This window comes from Nuphar pumila, chromosome 2, assembly GCF_984573655.1.
Source record: "Nuphar pumila chromosome 2, dmNupPumi1.hap1.1, whole genome shotgun sequence".
Lineage (NCBI taxonomy): Eukaryota > Viridiplantae > Streptophyta > Magnoliopsida > Nymphaeales > Nymphaeaceae > Nuphar > Nuphar pumila.
The window spans coordinates 129,539,263-129,559,647 of NC_143250.1; the positions used below are offsets into that span (position 1 = coordinate 129,539,263).

Here is a 20,385-nt window from a genome sequence, read left to right on the forward strand (position 1 = left end):
AAGGCCCGCCGTCGAATCCTCAGCGACCACGGCGTCTTCGTCATCGCCGGCGACATCAACGACGCCCGGCTCCTGGCCAAGCTCTTCGACCTCGTCGCCCTCACCCACGTGATGCACCTCGCCGCCCAGGCCGGAGTCCGGTACGCTATCGAGAACCCGGCGTCCTACGTGCACAGTAACGTCGCCCGGCTCCAGGGTTAGGAAATTAGGGAAGGGAGTTAGGGTTAGTAAACAGTTCATCTGAGTTGGGGGCGGGGATGGGGCGGGGCCGGGACGGGGATGGGCCGGGGGCGGGGCGGGGCCGGGGCGGGGATGGGGCGGGGCGGGGGAACGTGCCAGTCCATCCCCGCCTCCACCCCCGGACGGGGATGGATTTTAACCTTCATCCCCGCCTCCATCCCCGTTTCATACTCTTCATCCCCGGTCCAAACGGGGCGAGGCGGGGCGGGGCCCCGCTTTCCCCCGGTCCACTGCCATCCCTATGCACCACTGTGTCTGAAGCTTTCAGAGGTGGACCACGTAAGTTAGGGTGGTCGCGGGCCACGGCGAGGGTTCCTCGTTGTCAACAAAAAAAAAAGGGGGGTTAGTTGTGTGGGACCCAAATGCAAAGAATAGCCCCCACCCTTCAAAGGGTTTTCCGATGCCATACATTTTTGCGATGAACGGCACCCAGAGGCCCTCTCCATCCCCACGGCCGCCGCTAGGCCAACACAACCCTTGGTCCCTAGCTCGCTGGTTGTGGATCCATCGCCGGCGACAGTGAGACGAGATCGAGCGCCTGATAAAGTTCTCCCTTGAATCTCTCTCTCTCTCATCACCGGAGCACTGAGGCGCGGCATCGGCATGCTGCAAGGATGAGGCGCGTCTCATTCCGCGCGGTTCTCGTCTCCTCCCGCTGCACTCCTCTTGCTGCCTTCAACCGCCGGCCCCTCAACCTCGCCCTTGGCTCCCACATTTTGCATTACGCGGATTGGATTTCCTCGAACTCAGCACGTGAGTCAATTTCTCCATTTTTCCTGGATTCTGATTCTCGGTTCCTTCTTCTTGATCTCTTCGGCTTTGCGAAATGTCGCAAACTTGCGGTATCGGGAATTTCTTGTCATGGGAAAATTTGGCGATAAACTAAACACTCACGTTTTTTGGATAAATCTCGGGAAATATCGGCATATTCAAGATTTGGAGTACCTGCTCAGCCCGTGCGTCGATTTCTCTTGTTCTAAAAGTTCGGATTTTTATTTCCTTCGTATCGATTTTTTCGGCTTTGCAAGACAGTGTCACAAGTCTCGGTATCGGAATTTTATCTTTTCTCTGGCGATCAGTCAAATTTTTTTGGTAATTCTTGGGGAAGCTATTGAGATGTTCAAAATTTTGAAAATATTGCGAGAAATTGCGATAGTTTAAAAATAGACGACATTTTGAAACTATCGCAATTTTTATGGTTATGTATACGTCACGATTTTATTGTGATATTTGTGACTGTATAAAATCGTAAAGATCTTTGATCTCTCTCTGAATTATCTCATTCTCTTTTTTCGGCTCTGGAAAACAATTAGACGTATAGCGGTATCGGGATTTTCTAGGCAGCGACAAAATCTCGCGAAACTTTTGTTATTGGGAAAATATAGGCGCAGACCAATTTTCAAGATGTAGGAAAAAATGTAGAAGACATAAAAGAGATATACAGAATTTAAAAGGGGTTAACATGGCGTCAAATCGTGATAAATTTTAAAGAAACAGTAATTTAAAATTCTCATTGTTATCAGACTATCCTTTTTTTATTTGAATGTGTCGTGATAAAATCACGTTGTTTGTTACTATTGGTATGGTCTTTGATCTTTGAGGCTGAAACATGTCATTATCTATTTTTTCTCAATTGTGGTTCAGGAGCATATCCTTCGATTCATTGTGCCATTCGGTTTAGGCCTTGCATAGATATTCACAAGGTGAGAAACCCCAGACTTCTGCAATTTCTCTCTCTCTCTCTCTCTCTCTCTCTCGTTAAAACTAAAAGGCCTATGGCATACATTTGATAAATGTGCATAATTCTGTACACACGAGTGTATTTGATGGCCAATTGACTCTAATGGCTTACAGCAATGGCGATGCTGGAAATTGGTGGGGTTAACGCCATCTTTTCTGTATTAATATCTACCTAGCTGTGGCCAAACCCAGTGATTTGTGATTCGACTCATCAGTCTTGACTTGGGACTAATCTGGTTCACCTCAGTAATTCCGATGTGTTTCCTTATTTTATATATCTAATATTGTAAAAATGTATTGTACAAATGAAAAAAATGGTAGAAATGTCCGTGACCTCAAGCAATTAACATTCAAGTAAGAACTAAGCAACATTTTGTTGTCATACCCTTCTAAAGTTTTTATTGTTTTCTCTGAGTCTTCTTGGCCATCTTCTAGATATATAGCTTGCATAACATGACTCATGGTTCATCATGCCTTGGCTTCATCCTTGCTTGTAACCCTTTTAACTCATTCTGGATAGTTTCTCAAGTACATGAACGTAGGGTATTCTATATTCTCGTTTGCCAATTTTTTTGTTTTTTGATGATACAACTGTATCAGTTTGGTATGATACGTGTACCCAGAAAGTCATAATTAGTATCATATCCCTGCACTATTTATAGAATAGGTTTCTCTCTTATGGTTATTGGTTAGACTTTTAATATTTCAGGGAAAAGTGAAACAAATAGTTGGATCGACTCTTCAAGATTTGAATAAAGAGGCTTCTTCCCTCATAACTAATTTCGAATCAGATAAATCACCTTCAGAGTTTGCAGATTTGTACAAGCAGGATGGTCTTAATGGTGGCCATGTAATAATGCTTGGTGCTGATGCCTCTAGCAGGTTTGCAGCACTTGAAGCCTTACATGCATATCCTGGTATGTTGGTGATGATAACCTGCTCCATTCTATCCCATTTTTTATGGTTTGGATCATGACCAAAATAGTATCGTCATCTATTGGCAGATTCTACCTTGGCACATGCTACTGATTTTTCTCTTTTGAAACTTTTTTTCTTTTCTTTTGGATAAGCTCTGTTTGGAAACTTTGTTTTCAATTTTCCAGATTCAAAATATTGTGGAAAAATATTCATCTTCTATATGTGATATTAAGAACCTCCATGAGAGAAAACTATACATATTTAACCTTCATCCAGCATGCTGCCACTAAGCCTTGAGCGATTGTTGCTGTTCTTTGTGCTTTATTTACAGTGCAAATTTCTGTAGACTGTAGTAGATTCCAACAAAATGTGTAATTTACAAGGGGATCTTTATAATATCCATATGAATGATTTACTCCATTGATTCTCAGTTTTTTCTTTAACTATGTAATATGTTATTTTTTAGGTGAAAACAACAATCTCTACTGCTATTCTGGCTTAAACATACAAAATGATAAAACCACTTAAAATTGTAAGATGCAATATTTTAGTGCACTTGCTTGAAAGGAACTTGAGATGGTTAAATATCAGTTGTCTCTTGGTGACATTTTGGTAGTTATGGATAGAAAGAAAAAGTGGTTGTCCTAGGACTTCACAAGCCACCTGAAGTTGTAGAATGGTGCCAAATCGTAGGTATTGAAGGGAAAGCTATGGTCCAAGGTCTTTTGGCTGGGATTCTTAGTCATAAAAGAAAGGGGTGCACACTATGTTGTGGTATGACTTTGTTGACTCTACCTCAACAATTTCCTAGTTTGTTAATTCATTTCCCTATTGTCTTTAAAATAAAAGAGGAACACTTTTGAGATGATGAGAAAACATACTGGCTGCCAATTTCTTAGAAGTATGCTTAGCCCTATGACATCCCTTGTATAGAATTCCTTAATTGCATAAGGAAGTTTTTTGTTGGCATGGAAGTAGCTCTTCTCATCTTTATTTTAGCAAGGTGCCAATTTAGTTCACATGCCATATATCCTTCATTTATTTTTTCTTAAAAATTAACAAATAAGAACATAGGTTAGTGCATTATATTGGGAATGGTCACCTTATGGTAAATGAACAAAAAAGCCTAGAAGGCATCCAATAGAACATTCAAAACATTTGAGGTCCATATCTAGGTGGTAAGTAGCCTATATGAATTGGACTGGATCCTATGTAAGATTAATCTAGTCTTGTGCAATATTGATCTGCACATAGTTTGTGTTCACTTTGTATGTCCACGTGGATCAGGATCAGGTTCTGATGCAGCACATCTTGATGATCTCAACGAGGATGTGTTGAAGACACGTTCGGGGAAGAAGTACCATCGAACTTTAATACGAAAGCCAATCTCACACCAAGATTGAGCCAGCCCTGTAGGATAAAAAACATCAATTTTGAGCTTCCAGAATTTATTTTGGCAAATATAGATATTATTTTTGTCCGGAAACTATTTTTTGAGTATCTAGAAAATATTTAGGATTTATGTTAATTTTTGTAGTTGAAAATTCCAAAATTTTTGTTTTTCTGAATTTCGTCCATGGACCCGTGTAAACACCCCAAATTTTCCAAGATTACTTTTTCTGACCCTAGATTCTGCCTCCTGAGTCACTCGTATTTCTCGTGGTAATTTAGACTTTGTTTTTAAATTAGGCTTGAAAAATAAAGAGGCAAAATTTCTAGGAAATTTTACAAAAGTGGTTTTGGGTTAAATAAGAAAGGATTTTTGGAAAATTCTCGTAGCTAAGCCCCTTTTAAATTTTTTTAAAATTTAGTAGGGGCGTTTTTGAAAAAAAAACCCACCCACCCCTTTATAAACTCACGTAGTAAAGGAAAAAAAAGGGGGTTCGATCTTTCAAAAAGAAAAGAAGGGCACGAGCTCCTCCTTCCTTCCCTTCCGATCTCTCTTCTCCCTCTTTCCCTCCTCTCTTCCTCTTCTTCTCTTTCCCCTTTCTCTCTTCTTATCTTTCTCTTTTCTTTTCCAAAAATTCTTTCTTATTTAACCTAAAACCACTTTTGTAAAATTTCCTAGAAATTTTGCCTCTTTATTTTTCGAGTCTAATCTAAAAACAAAGTCTAAAATACCACGAGAAATACGAGTGACTCAAGAGGCAAAATCCAGGGTCAGAAAAAGTAATCTTGGAAAATTTGGGGTTGTTTACAACCCATACCTAGTTCTAGCAGCCCTTTAGGATCCATTTAGGCTATTGGAGGGTGTAGTGGATTTTTGAGTAGTTTTTATTTTGGATCTGGATATTTTTCCTTATATTTGTGTTTTGGATCTCCTTAGGTTCCCAAAACTAGCTGTTGGGAACTAAGGAAAATCATTCAGTCCTCATGTAGCTGTTGGACCTTGGATCCCTCTTATTGGGTCCAAGGGGTGGCAGCTCTAAACCACAAAAAAAGAGAGGAACGTTGAAGCCTTCCCCTTCTTCCTATATCAGCCAAACATGAACAGCGTGAAAGAAGCTTCTTCTTCTTCGTTTTTTAAGTATTGCTGAATGATGGAGTTTCCCCTTCGCATCTACCTCGATTGGAAGCCACCTATGTCGTGGGAGCATCCTTTGGGAGGATGGCCGAATGTCGACCAACTGCTGGTCCATCTGTGTGCTGTGTTGGAGCTAAGGAGCGGGAAAGTTACTTGGCCAACGACATCATCGCCGGAGCTAAGGACATGTTTCTCATTCTTGGCCGACATTTTCGTTTGTGATTTACTTTGTTCTTCTGGGATTGTTATGCTTTGTTAAGCGCCTAGGCTGAATCAGTTGTGATAATCGATTATTGCTCATTGCTTGCTAGTTAAATCTGATTTCTGTTTCTTTAATTGACTGTTAGAAATATTATTTAGGACAGGTTCTATTGTTCACTCGTGTTGGAATCTTAAGGCAAAACACTGTCTGTGGCCTGTTTGAGGGACACCCACCAAGTGTTTGGTGAAACGTCCCAACATCTCAGCTGAACGCGTATTTTCAGTGGGTTATTTTGTTTGCATTTAGCTGTTAATCTTTCTATCTACTTGACGCTATTCAATTCAATTTGAATGCCGTTTGTCAGGCTGTTAGCTATTCCTATTTATCCGTGTTAACCAACTGTTATATGTAGTTTTGAGTTAAATCTGATTTCTATTTTTGCTTGCTTGAATTGTTTAGTAATTTGGTTTAGGACAGGGTTTGTGTTTCATGATTTTTTTCATCTTGGATTTTAAGCCAAAAACGCTGTTAGTAGTATGTGTTAAAATACATGTAATTTATATATATTTATATATATATATATATATATATATGTAATACCCGATAGGGGTATTTTTGTCATTTCACAAGTACCCGATAGGGGTACTTGTTTTTCTTATTTTATTTTCCTCTTTATTTTTTGTAAATCATATTTTTTATTTTTTGTTTTTTTGCTCACACAAAAGGGGCCCCACCATGTAGTCGATGGGGCCCCCAACGGTCACATTTGTGACCGTTGGGGGCTCCCAACGACTACATGGGGAGCCCCCTAGGTGGCTCTCCTTTTAAGGCCTCTTGGCCCTTCCCCTCTCCTTCTCTTGTGTATAAATAGGGGTGAACCCCTCTTGTATTTTTTACTCTTGAGAGCTCTCTCTCTTTCAATAAGAGACATTTATATTTTTATGTTGTGTTGTCTCTTGTGGGTTTGGGTATTAGCCCTTGTTGTTTGTTCATTAGTGGAAGTTGTAAGTGCTTAGTGCACTCTTTGCTTTTCCGCATATTTCAATACATGGTATCAGAGCCTTGTGTATGCTCTTCTTCTTAATATAGCTAGTTGTGTAGCTATATTTTTTTTTATATCTCTCTTCTTTTTATCCTCTTGTAAGTGATTATTATGGAAGGAGAACAAAAGATTGATCTCTCCTTCAAGCTCAATGGCTCCAACTACATGATGTGGGCCGCCGCCATGGAAAACAACCTCAAGGGGAAAAAGCTTTGGGGATACGTTATGGGCACTATTCCGGAACCACAACTTCAACTAACTAAGATGGAAGGTGATCAAGAAAAAGCTCTTGAAGGAGATGCCCGCATGAAGGCCATTGAAGATCACCGATCTAAAATAGAAGATTGGGAAAGTAAGCATGCCAAGATTCTTGCTTGGTTCATGAACAATGTGGAGCTCAAGATTTGCGCCAACATTGCCAAATTTCGGATGGCAAATGAAGCATGGTTCTTCATGAAAGATATGTTTACCCAAAAAGACCTTGCTCGTCAATTCTTTCTTCAAGAAAAAATCCGGACTATCAAGCAAGGAGAAATGAGTGTTAGGGACTACTTTAGCACTCTTGGCCCTCTATGGGATAAGCTATCTTTACTAGAACCAAAATGGGTTTCTAGTATAGATGTGGAATTAAGGAGAGAACAAATGGAAAAAGAGCATTTTTTCCAATTTTTACATGGGCTTAGGCTCGAATATGAGCAAGTTAGATCCTCCCTCCTACATAGATCAAAGCCTCTTCCCTTGGAAGATGCCATAGCCGAAATATGCCAAGAAGAAACCCGTCTTGACATGATTAAAGGAGGAAATGATGTCTTGGCCGTATCAAAACCCGACAACCATATGAAAACTTACAAACCTCCACATTTTGGAAGGCGAAATAACTATAATGGCAATTATAGAAAAGCCATTTGCCATCATTGTCAAGAACCGGGTCATATAAGACCTAATTGCCCTAAGTTGAATGAAGCACCGAAAAATAAGGTTGCTTCCGTTGAAGAAGCTACTCAAAAGAAAGAGGAAACAATCAAAGGAAAGGACTCTTTTTCTCTTGCTCAACTATCTGAAGCACTACAAACTCTAATCAAGATTCCATCAACTTCGGGTGCCGCCGTAGCTTCCTCCTCACCTCCAGGTATGTCATCTTGGATCCTTGACTCTGGAGCTTCCTTTCATATGACCCCCCTTGAAAATGAGCTTTCCGACTTATGTAATAATTATAAAAACTCCTATGTTTCAACTGCCGATGGTACATCTTTACAAGTAAAAAGTTTTGGAACCTTAAACTTTTCAAAAGATTTCTTTGTGCCAAACGTGAGAGTTGTACCTCAACTTAATTTAAATCTCCTCTCTGTTGCTCAAATATGTGATCATGGATGTAAAATCTCCTTCTCAACTAAGGATTGCTCTATACAGGATCTCCGGTCCGGGAAGCTGATTGGGCAAGGCCATAGGAGGGGAGATCTCTATTACATGAGCAACTTGAAACTCCCCACTAACTCTTTTTGTAACCATGTCCAAGATAAAAATATTGATATTTGGCATAAAAGACTTGGACATCCAAGTTTCTCAAAAATGTACTCCTTTCCATTTGGAAAGAAATTTTGTAACGAGAAACATTTTGTTTGCAAGAATTGTATTTTTGGCAAAATGAAATCTACTCCTTTTCCAAACCGAACTTTTGTGTCCAAAAGACCTTTTGAGTTAGTCCATTCGGATGTTTGGGGTCCTTCTCCCGTCATATCTAAAGGAGGGTACTCCTATTACGTCACTTTCATCGATGACTACACTAGGTATGTATGGATCTACTTTCTCAATTTAAAATCCAAAGTCTTTGACTTTTTTCAAAAAATTTCATATGATAGTTAAAAATCAGTTTCAAGTAATATCTCTACTCTTAGATCCGATTCGGGTGGAGAATATTTATCAAATGAATTTCAAAACTATTTAGAAGTAAATGGAATTTGTCATCAAAGATCGTGTCCTAGGACTCCCCAACAAAACGGCTTGGCCGAAAGAAAGCATAGACACATCATGGAAACCACTAGGACACTCTTTATCTCCAAAGAAATTCCAAAGAATTTTTGGGCCGAAGCGGCCTTAACCTCAACTTACTTAATAAATAGAATGATATCTTCATCCTTACAAAATACATCTCCATACGAAAAACCATTTGAAAGAACACCCGACTTCAATAGATTAAGAGTCTTTGGATGTAAATGTTTTGTCCTTACTCATAAACGGGACAAATTATCTCCTAAAGCTATTGAATGCGTTTTCTTGGGTTATGGAGAAAATCAAAAGGGTTTTAGATGTTTTGACTTGAAAAATAACAAACTCTATGTATCCAAAGATGTAACATTTTTGGAAAATGAAAATGGTTTTGTGAAAACTAAAGATATTGACGAAAGTGAATATACTTTTTTATTTGATTTTCTATCTCAAGAAGATGAGACTCCTCAAGAAGAGGATATCTCTAATGTGTCTTTGAATGACCTAGAGGAAATTCCTCTTGATAATGTTATAGATGAGAATAATAGACCAATCCAAACATATGTTAGACGTGGTCAACAATCTCAGATGAGCAACAACAACAATCTCAGATGAGCGCCTTAGAAAAATACTCTCAAGGATCCAACATAGAAGAAACCTCTTTAAGGAGATCCAGTCGGATCTCCAATCCTCCTAATAGGTTTGTTTCCTATGAGTCCCTAACTCCAAGATATAGAGCATGTCTAATTGCGTTGCATTCATTTCATGAACCCTCACACTATAATGAGGCCAAAGATATTCCCCAATGGGTTGAAGCCATGAACTTAGAGCTTAGTGCCCTTGAAAAAGCAAAAACTTGGGAAATAACTTCGTTACCCACTGAAAAGAAATCAATAGGATGTAGATGAGTCTTCAAAATTAAAACCAAGAGTGATGGTTCATTAGAACGTTATAAAGCACGTTTAGTAGCTAAAGGATATGCTCAGGAATATGGAATAGATTATGAAGAGACCTTCGCACCTGTTGCTAGAATGACTAGTGTTAGGACTCTTATTGCTATTGCGTCAGTGAAAAAATGGCCTATCTATCAATTCGATGTTAAGAATGCATTTCTAAATGGCGAATTAAATGAAGAAGTTTACATGGATCCCCCACCTGGAGTATGTATTGGTAAAAATAAGATTCTCAAACTTAAAAAGGCGTTATATGGTTTAAAACAAGCCCCAAAGGCTTGGCATGATAGATTTAGTAATGTAATGATAAGTTTGAATTTTCGTTCATGTTATACTGACACTGCTTTGTTTGTGAAAAGTGTAGGGTCTTCAGTAGTTATTTTACTACTTTATGTTGATGATATGATCATCACAGGAAGTGATGAGCAAGGCATTAATGATATTAAAAAGGTTTTGAAAGAAAATTTTGATATGTCTGACTTTGGTTTCTTAAGATATTTTTTAGGAATTGAAGTGGCGTACTCTCCTCGTGGGTACATTCTCTCTCAGATGAAACTTGCTGCTGACATCTGTTCCAAATCTGGTATCTCCGATGATAAGAAGACAGAAACCCCAGAAGTCATCAATGCAAAATTAAGGTTGGAAGATGGAACACCTCTCGAGGATCCTACTCCCTACCAGCAACTTGTTGGGTCTCTAACCTACTTATCCATCACACGGCCAGACATTGCTCATGCCGTCCACTCTGTCAGTCAGTTTCAACATGCACCTACAACCGTGCACATGAGTGCAGTCTTAAGGATTGTCAGATATATCAAAAATACCATAACTAAGGGAGTTTTTCTTTCTTCTGCCTCGTCACTTGATTTAATTGCTTATACTGATGTAGATTGGGGAGGAAATCCCAATGACCGAGTCTCAACTACCGGATTTTGTGTTTTCTTAGGTGACTCTATGATTTCGTGGAGATGCAAGAAGCAACACAAAGTATCCTTGTCCTCGACGGAAGCAAAATATCGTGCTATGGCCACTACAACCATGGAACTTGTGTGGCTAAGAAGCCTCCTCAGTGATATGGGCATTGTCATCTCTACTCCTTCGAAGATGTGTTGCGACAACAAAAGCGCAATCTATATTGCGAGCAATCACACCTTCCATGAGCGTACTAAGCATATTGAGATGGACTGCCATTATGTTCGGGATGAATACCTAAGAGGAACTATAGCACTACCTTACGTCACATCAGAGTACCAGTTGGCAGACTTCTTCACTAAGGCTCTTGCGGCTCCTCGGTTTTTGTTTCTTCTTAACAAGCTTTCGGTTATATCCCCGTAAAGCTTGAGGGAGGGTGTTAAAATACATGTAATTCATATATATATATATATATGTAATACCCGATAGGGGTATTTTTGTCATTTCACAAGTACTCGATAGGGGTACTTGTTTTTCTTATTTTATTTTTCTCTTTATTTTTTGTAAATCATATTTTTTATTTTTTGTTTTTTTGCTCACACAAAAGGGGCCCCACCATGTAGTCGATGGGGCCCCCAACGGTCACATTTGTGACCGTTGGGGGCTCCCAACGACTAACATGGGGAGCCCTCTAGGTGGCTCTCCTTTTAAGGCCTCTTGGCCCTCCCCCTCTCCTTCTCTTGTGTATAAATAGGGGTGAACCCCTCTTGTATTTTTTACTCTTGAGAGCTCTCTCTCTTTCAATAAGAGACATTTATATTTTTATGTTGTGTTGTCTCTTGTGGGTTTGGGTATTAGCCCTTGTTGTTTGTTCATTAGTGGAAGTTGTAAGTGCTTAGTGCACTCTTTGCTTTTCCGCATATTTCATTACAGTATGGGTGTGGGACACACACCAACTGTTTGGTGAAATGGCCCAATGACTCAGCTGAACCAGTTTGGTTTAAATTTTTTGGCCACCCATTGTCTTTTTCTAAGGGTCGAGTTCCTATAGTGTTTACACATTTTAAACAACGTTTACAGACTTAGTGAGTTACTGTACGTTTGAGGGGGGGGTGTTAAGATTAAATGTATATTTCTGTATATATATATATATATATATATATTAGGAACTAAGTCAAACAAGGTGACTTAGTCCTAACGGCTAGAAATTCTAGCTGTTGGGAGGCTTCCCCTTGATTGGCTATTGAGAGGACTTTCTCTCTTCCTTTCCTTTACTTCCTTCTCTCCTTCTCCTTTATAAATAAAGGGTGTGTGTGTGAATGTGCAAGGTAGAGAGAGTGATGGGTAATATTAAGGTTGTGTATTATTTTTCTTTGAGTGCATTGTAGTGAGGCTTGAATGTAATTTTATTTTGTATTTCTTTTATTGTCCATTATGAATAAAATTATTCATTTATATTTTGATGTGTCTTATAGTTCTTAAGTTTGTTGTTTAAATTTATAATGTTTTGAGTCTTGGAGATCATCATGGAGTGCATTGGAATCCACACCATTTCGTGACACTTGTATCTCCATAAAATCATAGTCACCTAAAAACACACAAAAACCTGTAGTTGAGATTCTATCATTGGGATTTTCACCTCAATCAGCGTCAGTATAAGCATATAAATCAAATAAAGATGTTGAGGATAGAAAAACTCCCTTGGTTGTAGTATTCTTGATATATCTGACAATTCTTAAGACAACACTCATGTGCACAGTGGTAAAAGCATGTTGAAACTGACTGCATGAGCTATGTCTAGCCGAGTGATGGATAAGTATGTGAGTGATCCAACAAGTTGGCGGTAAGTAGTAGGATCTTCAAGTAGAGTCCCATCTTCCAGCCTCAATTTAGCGTTAATTACTTCTAGGGTTTCTATCTTCTTATCATCTGAAATACCAGACTTAGTACAAATGTCAGCAACAAGTTTCATATGCGAAAGGATGTACCCTCTAGGAGAGTACACAACTCCAATACCTAAAAAGTATCTTAAAAAATCTAAATCAGACATGTCAATTTTTTTTTTTAAATATTCTTAATGTCATTGATTCCTTATTTGTCACTTCTAGTGATAATCATATCATCCACATAAAGTAGAAGAATAACAACCATAGAAAGAGCAGTGCCAATATAACATGAATGAAAACCTAGATGAGTCATCACATTATTAAACTTATCATACCAAGCTTTTGAAGCTTGTTTTAAACCATATAAGTTTTTTTTAAGTTTAAGAAATTTATTTTTTCCAATGCAAACCCCTGGCGGAGGATCCATGTAAACTTCTTCATTTAATTCACCATTTAAAAAAGCATTTTTCAAATCTAGTTGATAAATGAGCCACCGTTTAATAGATGCAACGGCTATGAGAGTCCTAACACTAGTCATCCTAGCAACCGGGGCAAATGTTTCTTCGTAGTCAATCCCATACTCTTGAGAGGATCCCTTGGCCACTAGTCTAGCTTTGTAACGTTCTAAAGACCCATTACTATTGGTTTTAACTTTGAAAACCCATATATATCTTATAGATTTCTTTCCTATGGGTAATGAAGTATGTCACATGGGTGCGGCACTTTAAAGAAACTTGGGTGCGGGGTGCGGCAAAAATATAAAAAATTATATATATATATATTATATAGAATTTTTAAGTATTAACAATTAACAACAGTAACACTAATGAAATAAAAAACAATTATCATAATATCATCAAATCAATTCATCATCATGCATGCAATAAATCAAATTAACAATCTAAAATTTTATTCTACATTATAAAAACTAACACCACAATTAAATTAACCTAAATATATTATAGAAACAATCAAATAAGTAAAGCAGAAAAAAAATAAATTATATAGTATACTAACAAAAGAAACAAAAAATGCATATTACATACCAAAAGTATATCCTAGATAATGTATATGAGGATGGGGTAATGGATCCTAATAATTTTCTGCTTTATCATCAAATGCATCATAAGAAGGAAGACTGAGCTAAGATAAATCCATGTTTGTAATGTTGAAATTATGCTCTCCCTCTAAGTCACACTCTTCTGGGTTTACATTCCAAAATTTGGATGATCCTTGTCTGCATTATTAAAAATTTAAAACAATTTGAAAATGTTAAATACAAGTATATTTAAATGAAAAAAACTAAAAAATAGTCAAATAACTAAGAGAGCAAATTAATACTTGTATTCATCATTGGTTCGCGAAAGTAGTTGAAGATTTTAATGAACATATACTAAATTTTCTGCACGCTTGTTGCTTAATTTGTTTCTCTTCATGTTGTGGATTTGAAAATATGTGCTCCAATTTCTTTCACAACAGGATGAACTAGAAGGCTGGGATAACAATCTCAATGCAAAACGTTGGAGAAGAGGTGTTTCTGATCCAAATGTTGACCACCATGTGATAGAATCTATATTATCCTCCTCTCTCGCGAGTAATGCATACCCATATAATCTCGAAGATTCAAATCTTTCAAACTCTTGTATGTCTTGATTTAGAATATGTGATTCTAGATAAAGTCTTGTCATACACATATTTCTATGCCTTAATAGCTCTAGCTCTAAATTTGGAGGGACACGACCAATATCACCTTCCTGTTATTTTTTTGCATAATATTTTGGATTAGAGAATGTGCCATGCAATGCAAAGAAGTGTTGCTCTTATTCCATCTTCTGACTAAAATTGAATGAATATGGTTAAAAAATTCTGAATCATCTAATGCAGGATTTTTTTCTTCATGCTTGAAAACTACAATTTGTATTTTTTCAATCATATTATCCCACATTTTATAAACTCTAGGAAGCATGGGCTCATCCTTATCAACCTCTCAACATTTCCCAAATAGGTTGCTTAAATTGAAGAAAATATATGACTGTCTAAAAACTCATCATCAACAATGAATTTGTTAATTTCTTGAGCCTTGACATTATCATCATCACGATAGAATGTCCAATTCTCATCAGTCACCATACTAACCAAAGTATTCTTCACTTTCTTAATCCTTTTCACCATCACAATGATGGATACAAAACGTGTTTCAGCGACCTTCAACAATTTCAGGTCAGAATGCCTATTAAATATAGCATTAACATGATAATGGGTGACAACAAAATTCTTAATGCTTTTGACATTTTTTTTTAATTCCTCAATCTATGAACATAAAGCATATGTTGGTGAATTTTCTTCTTTTTGGGGTTGCAGATGCTCTTGAGGGTCAGATTCAAGCCCTGTGCTATACAGGGAGTCCAAAAAATATGAGGATACTCACTCTCTAAACTCAATGTTGCACTTTTGCAAATTGGGGCGTTGTTTGTGATGATTTGTACTACTTTCTGATCACCCATTTTTTTTATTACTTCTATAAACAATTCCTTCAAATACTTAGCATTTTTATATTTCCCAGATGCATCAACTCTTTTCAAGAATACTGGGCCACTAAGCGAATAAGCAATGATGCCTTTGAATATCTGTTCATCTATCAAAAACAGTGGAAACTCGATTTTGCTCCCATGAATATTTTTTAATCTTTAGCAATCTCTCAACATTTGCCCTCTCTTCTGCAAGAAGTGTGGTTCGTAGTTTTTCTAAGCTTGGAGGTACATAGCTACTCAAATTACAATTTGCCAAAGAAGTAACTAAATCCTTCCAATAAGGATTTCTAGCTGCATTAAATGAGAGTGAACTAGAATAAAAATACCTCCCTACTTTTCTATCAATCTTGTCCCTTCCATATGTATTGAATGATGCTTATATCGTTCTTCTACCTCTTACATCTACTTTTCTTTTCTTTTTTGACTATCTTCTTGGTGGCTTAAAAATGACAAACTAATTACACAAGAATCACTCATTGACTTTCTCTTTGTGTTCGCATTGCTTTATCAACTCTTCTGCATCCTGAAATGTCATATCCTGATATCTTCAACAAATGAGCCTTAACTCTTTTGTAAGGCCCATCAAAATCTTTTTAACAAAGCTTGCATCAAAATCTCTTGTTTCCACCACCTCCTCCAGTTTTTACAAGTTTATCTACATGTACCCATAGTGGCCCCACATCATAACTCACATTACAACTATCAACAACACTAGCAGCAGAACTCATATGTGGAGATGAGGATGACGCAAGTCCTTTCCCTTTATCCATCATTTTTGTTTTGAAAACACAAAAAAAATTATATTAAAATCAATTATGCACACAATCAAGATTTATAATATTGAGTGCAAGGTCAATAACATATACAATAAGTTTTAAAAAATATAGTAGTAGTACGCATAAATAAATACCTAAAGGTACAAGAAAAATATATAACAATAACATTAATCATTAATGCAAAGTGAACACTCCTAAGCATGGGATTATAAAAAATATATATAAGTGTAGAGTCTATACTCTGCAAACATATTTTTTCACTTAACATGCATTAAATTAGGTATCTTTAATTTTTATGTTTAAACGGATTTCTAACTTTCTAAAGAGATCCAATTAAAATTCACAGTCTATATTGCAGCAAAACTTTGTCATAAAAAATCAAATGTTTTGGTTGAATTAATTCGATATCAAAGCATATTTTCTAGCAACAAGCCATGATAAATGCATCTACAATACATGCATGTTCGGATTTAGCCTAAATCCGATACTAGGCATGTTCAGATACTATGCATGTTCCTCTCTCTCTCTCTCTCGTTCCATCTCTCCGTTTCCTAAATCATTTAGGAAAAACACCAACAAGGAACAACTATGCTTTCTTTTTAAAGGAATCCGAAATATGAGTTTTAAAGGAATCTGAATATATATATATATATATATATATATATATATATATATATATATATATATATATATATATATATATATATATATGAGAACTACACATATTAGGCCAGATAGAAATTTAAATTTCATTAATGCAATTGAAATTTGAAAATTAACTAAACAGACAATAAAAACTGTATCCGTTAACCAATAAAGAGATGGAGAGAGCGAGAGTGAGAGTAAGTGAGAGATGGAGAGAGCGAGTGTGAGAGTGAGCGAGTGAGAGAGAATGGGAGAAGAGAGATAGAGAGACAAAGAGAGTGAGAGAAGAGAGAGTGTGTGTGAGAGTTTGAGATACAAAAAAAGCGAGAGAACTCAGAGAAGAGAGACAAAGATAGGGAGTGAGATTGAGCGAGAGAAGAGAGATAGAGAGAGCAAGTAGTGATGTATCATGTATGTACCTGAGGATAGGTCGTCGTCGCCGCCGGTGTCGGGGTCTGGCTGATCTCTCATTATCGGTGTCAGCTTTAGGAGGAGACGTCGTCGTCGCCGACGTCGAGGTCTGGCTGAGCTCTCGTCGTCAGCGTCGACTTCAGGAGGAGGAGGAGGAGAGGTATGGAGGATTAGGGAAAAAAAATTTGCCCTAATTCTCCTCTCCTCAGCCCATTTCATCGAGCATTTTTTTAAGATCAAAAGTTGGACCAAAATGACCCTGGGTGCGTTGACCGCACCCAGAGTCGGGTTGACCGCACCGGGTGCCGCACCCGCACACGCACCCATATCACATCACGTCAACGCGGGTGCGACACCTGGTTGGCCGAATCCCTATTACATAGGTAATGAAGTTATTTCTCATGTTTTAGCTTTTTCAAGAGCACTAAATTCTAAATTTATAGCTTTAACTCATTGTGGAAATTTTTTTGCTTCATTATAATGAGATGGTTCATGATATGAATGTAATGCAATTAAACATGACCTATATTTTGGTGTTAATGTGTCATAGGATACAAATCTATTTGGTGGGTTGGAAATACGATTGGATCTTCTAAAAGTGGTTTCCTCTAAGGTTGAACTTTGAGAATATTTTTCTAGAGCATTTATTTGATTACGTCGGATATAAGTTTGCATAGGTCTATCAATAATATCATCATTTATATGTATTTCTTCTTCCATATCACCATTTCATTGATATTTAGGGGGTTATCTCCTATGTCATCCAAAGAATCATTAAAAGAATTCAACTCTTCTTGTGGCAAGAGATTAAATAAAAAAGTATATTAAACTTCATTATTGTCTTTGGTCATCTCAAAACCATTTTCATTTTCTAAAAAGGTCACATCTTTAGAAATATATAGTTTGTTAGTTTTAGGATCAAAACATCTATATCCTTTTTGGTGTTCTCCATAACCCAAGACTACACGTTAAAAGCACAAAACACTTACAACAAAAAATCTGCAACCTATTGAAGTCGGGTGTTCTTTCAAATAATTTTTCATAGGGGGATATGTTTTGTAAGAACGATGAGATCATTCTATTTATTAAATAAGTTGATGTTAGAGCGACCTCGGCCCAAAACCTTTTTGGAATGTCTTTAGAAATAAGTAGTGTCCTAGTGGTTTCTAAAATGTGTCTATGTTTTCTTACGACAAATCCATTTTGTTGGGTAATTCTAGGACATGATTTTGGTGACAAATTACATTTGATTTTAAATAATTTTGAAACTCATTTGATAAATATTCACCACCCGAATCAGATCTAAGAATAGAGATGTTGCTTGAAAATTGATTTTTGACAATCATATAATTTTTTTTAAAGAAGGAGAAGACATCGGATTTGAAATTGAGAAAGTATATCCATACATATTGTAACGACCCCAACTCATACCCGTGGAAAAAGTGATTTTTTTTTAAAACAATTGCGAAAACAATCCCGAAGATTCTGGAGTCTTACAGTCATAACACATCAATAACCATAAGGGAGCTTACACCATAATTTTCCAAGCCAAAATGACTATTCATTAATCAATAGAGTCTAAAAACAGTAAGTAAAAAAAAGTTAAGACAAAATGTAGAGCCATTCTGTCCCAAAGTAGAATGTCAAGTAGTCCCGTGCTCCTCGTAGCTCACAGTAGCAACTTGTCTCATCATTGAGCATTAGAGGTTGTGAAAAACATAAGAAATACAGTGTCAATCATAGATCCTGCGTATGAATTCTTCAAATGAAACAAACAAGCAAGAACAACATAAATCAAATTCATGCAACATTTTTAGAGGAAATATAACAACTATCTCATACTTCAAATAACCATTCATGCGTTTTAAGAACAGGGATCATGTAACAGAATATATCACAAGTAGGAAAGCAGTAAAGATGCATTATGTAATGCAGAATAGTAAATATTCATAGAATAAATACACATGCATGAATAACTTATTAAGTTATTATCAGAGTTTTCTTTTATTTGCATGTCCCTATTAAATGCACAAAATTTTAGTTCCATTTTCATTAAAACCTGCGGATACTAAAAAACGGGCACAACAATTTTTTGAGTTCAAGTTAGGTTCCCAGTTGTAGCTTAACCCACAATTTTATTTTTTATTATTGGGATCTACACTTGGCCCTCGACCGATATCAGGATTCAACACCATCCATCGAAACATTAGAATTAAGCATCTAATGTCAGGATATTAGGGAAATCAGCATCCACTAATGCCACTTTCTTGGTATACCAATAACATTAGCTGTATCTATATAACACCTTCAGGCAAAATGACGGAATCTCCCTAAAACCGTAGCCAGGAAGTGAACCACCTAGTTGGGTTCAGGGGCACAAACACACACAGAGTTTTAGTATCCTTACGATTCTTCAAAACTACAATCCAAGATTCCCACACTAAAGAAGGAATATCCAAGAAAAATATTAATTACACAATTTTCCTTTTTTTATCTTTTTATCAAAAGAATGATTTATTTCACAATACTCGTTTTGCAAATCAACATGCAAAACACGACAACATTTGTTTTACAATTCAACATACGAAACTCATCATGGGACCTCATCCCGTTACAACATGAAATAATGCAATTAATTCAAAATTCAATAAACATTAAATTGATTTTTGCGATGCATAAAAACTAAACATGGAGCAGCACCTGGTTGAGGCCCACGCGACCTACAGTGGTTCACTTTTGACCACCAATGCACATAATGCAAAAACCACAATGAGTATGCCACTTATGCAATCACTCAACATACTCTCAAATGCACATTCACACACCAAATAAGATTGTATCTGAATAACAAATTTCACATGTATATGATTACATGATTGCAAAAATACACCTTTCTTTTCATGATTCATCTCATGCTCAATATGCAAACATATGTGTGATCATGCGAATGCAACAACAAACACAATTTCAGGGTTCATGTTTTCATTTCATGCATAAGTATGTAAGCATTACATTTTAAATATCGTAATCATGCATAACCAACAATTTCTTTGCCATTTTGGCAAGCTCGGGGTACAACACACATACCCACCGAGTCCAACCCATGCAACAACATTGATAGTCTCATATGAACAGTCCAATGCTCATATGCAAGCGTGCGTAATAGTCTATTTATAAGCATGCAAGAGCTGAACAAACATAAACATGCAAAATCTGCATAAAACACATGCACATGATTATACATTCGCATGCATAAACACTAAATTTTTAACATAAGTAAATCTGAAAATAACATAAGCATTTTACACATGTAAATCTGGACATAACTATGTGCATTTGACATATGAAATTCCGAACATAATTATAAGCATTTACATATGTAATTCTAGACATCTAGCATGCATATCTACGAGCATAAAATCCGATCATACTTGTAAATCTGCACATATATGTAAGACTGCATGTGCTTGTGGTTCTGGTCATGAACATGAGCACTTAACGTGGGCCATTATGGACTTCTAACATTCATAGGCATGAGTATTTAACCTGAGCATTCATGTTACCTTGCATATTCACTATTTATTTTGTGAACTGCCTGGTCCTTTTTTTTATTTTAGTT

General features: G+C 36.9%; 1 protein-coding gene across 2 annotated transcripts in view; it reads left to right on the plus strand.

Moving 5' to 3' along the window:
* The first annotated feature begins 831 nt into the window (after positions 1-831).
* APG10 (Aldolase-type TIM barrel family protein) overlaps positions 832-20,385 on the plus strand; it is a 58,454-nt gene continuing 38,900 nt past the window's right edge. For both annotated transcript variants that reach the window (XM_089996810.1, XM_089996809.1), the window contains exons 1-3: positions 832-993; positions 1,885-1,943; positions 2,690-2,897. In XM_089996810.1, the coding sequence (XP_089852936.1) occupies positions 855-993; positions 1,885-1,943; positions 2,690-2,897 (406 nt within the window). In that variant the 5' untranslated portion in view covers positions 832-854. The remainder of the gene's footprint in view (positions 994-1,884; positions 1,944-2,689; positions 2,898-20,385) is intronic.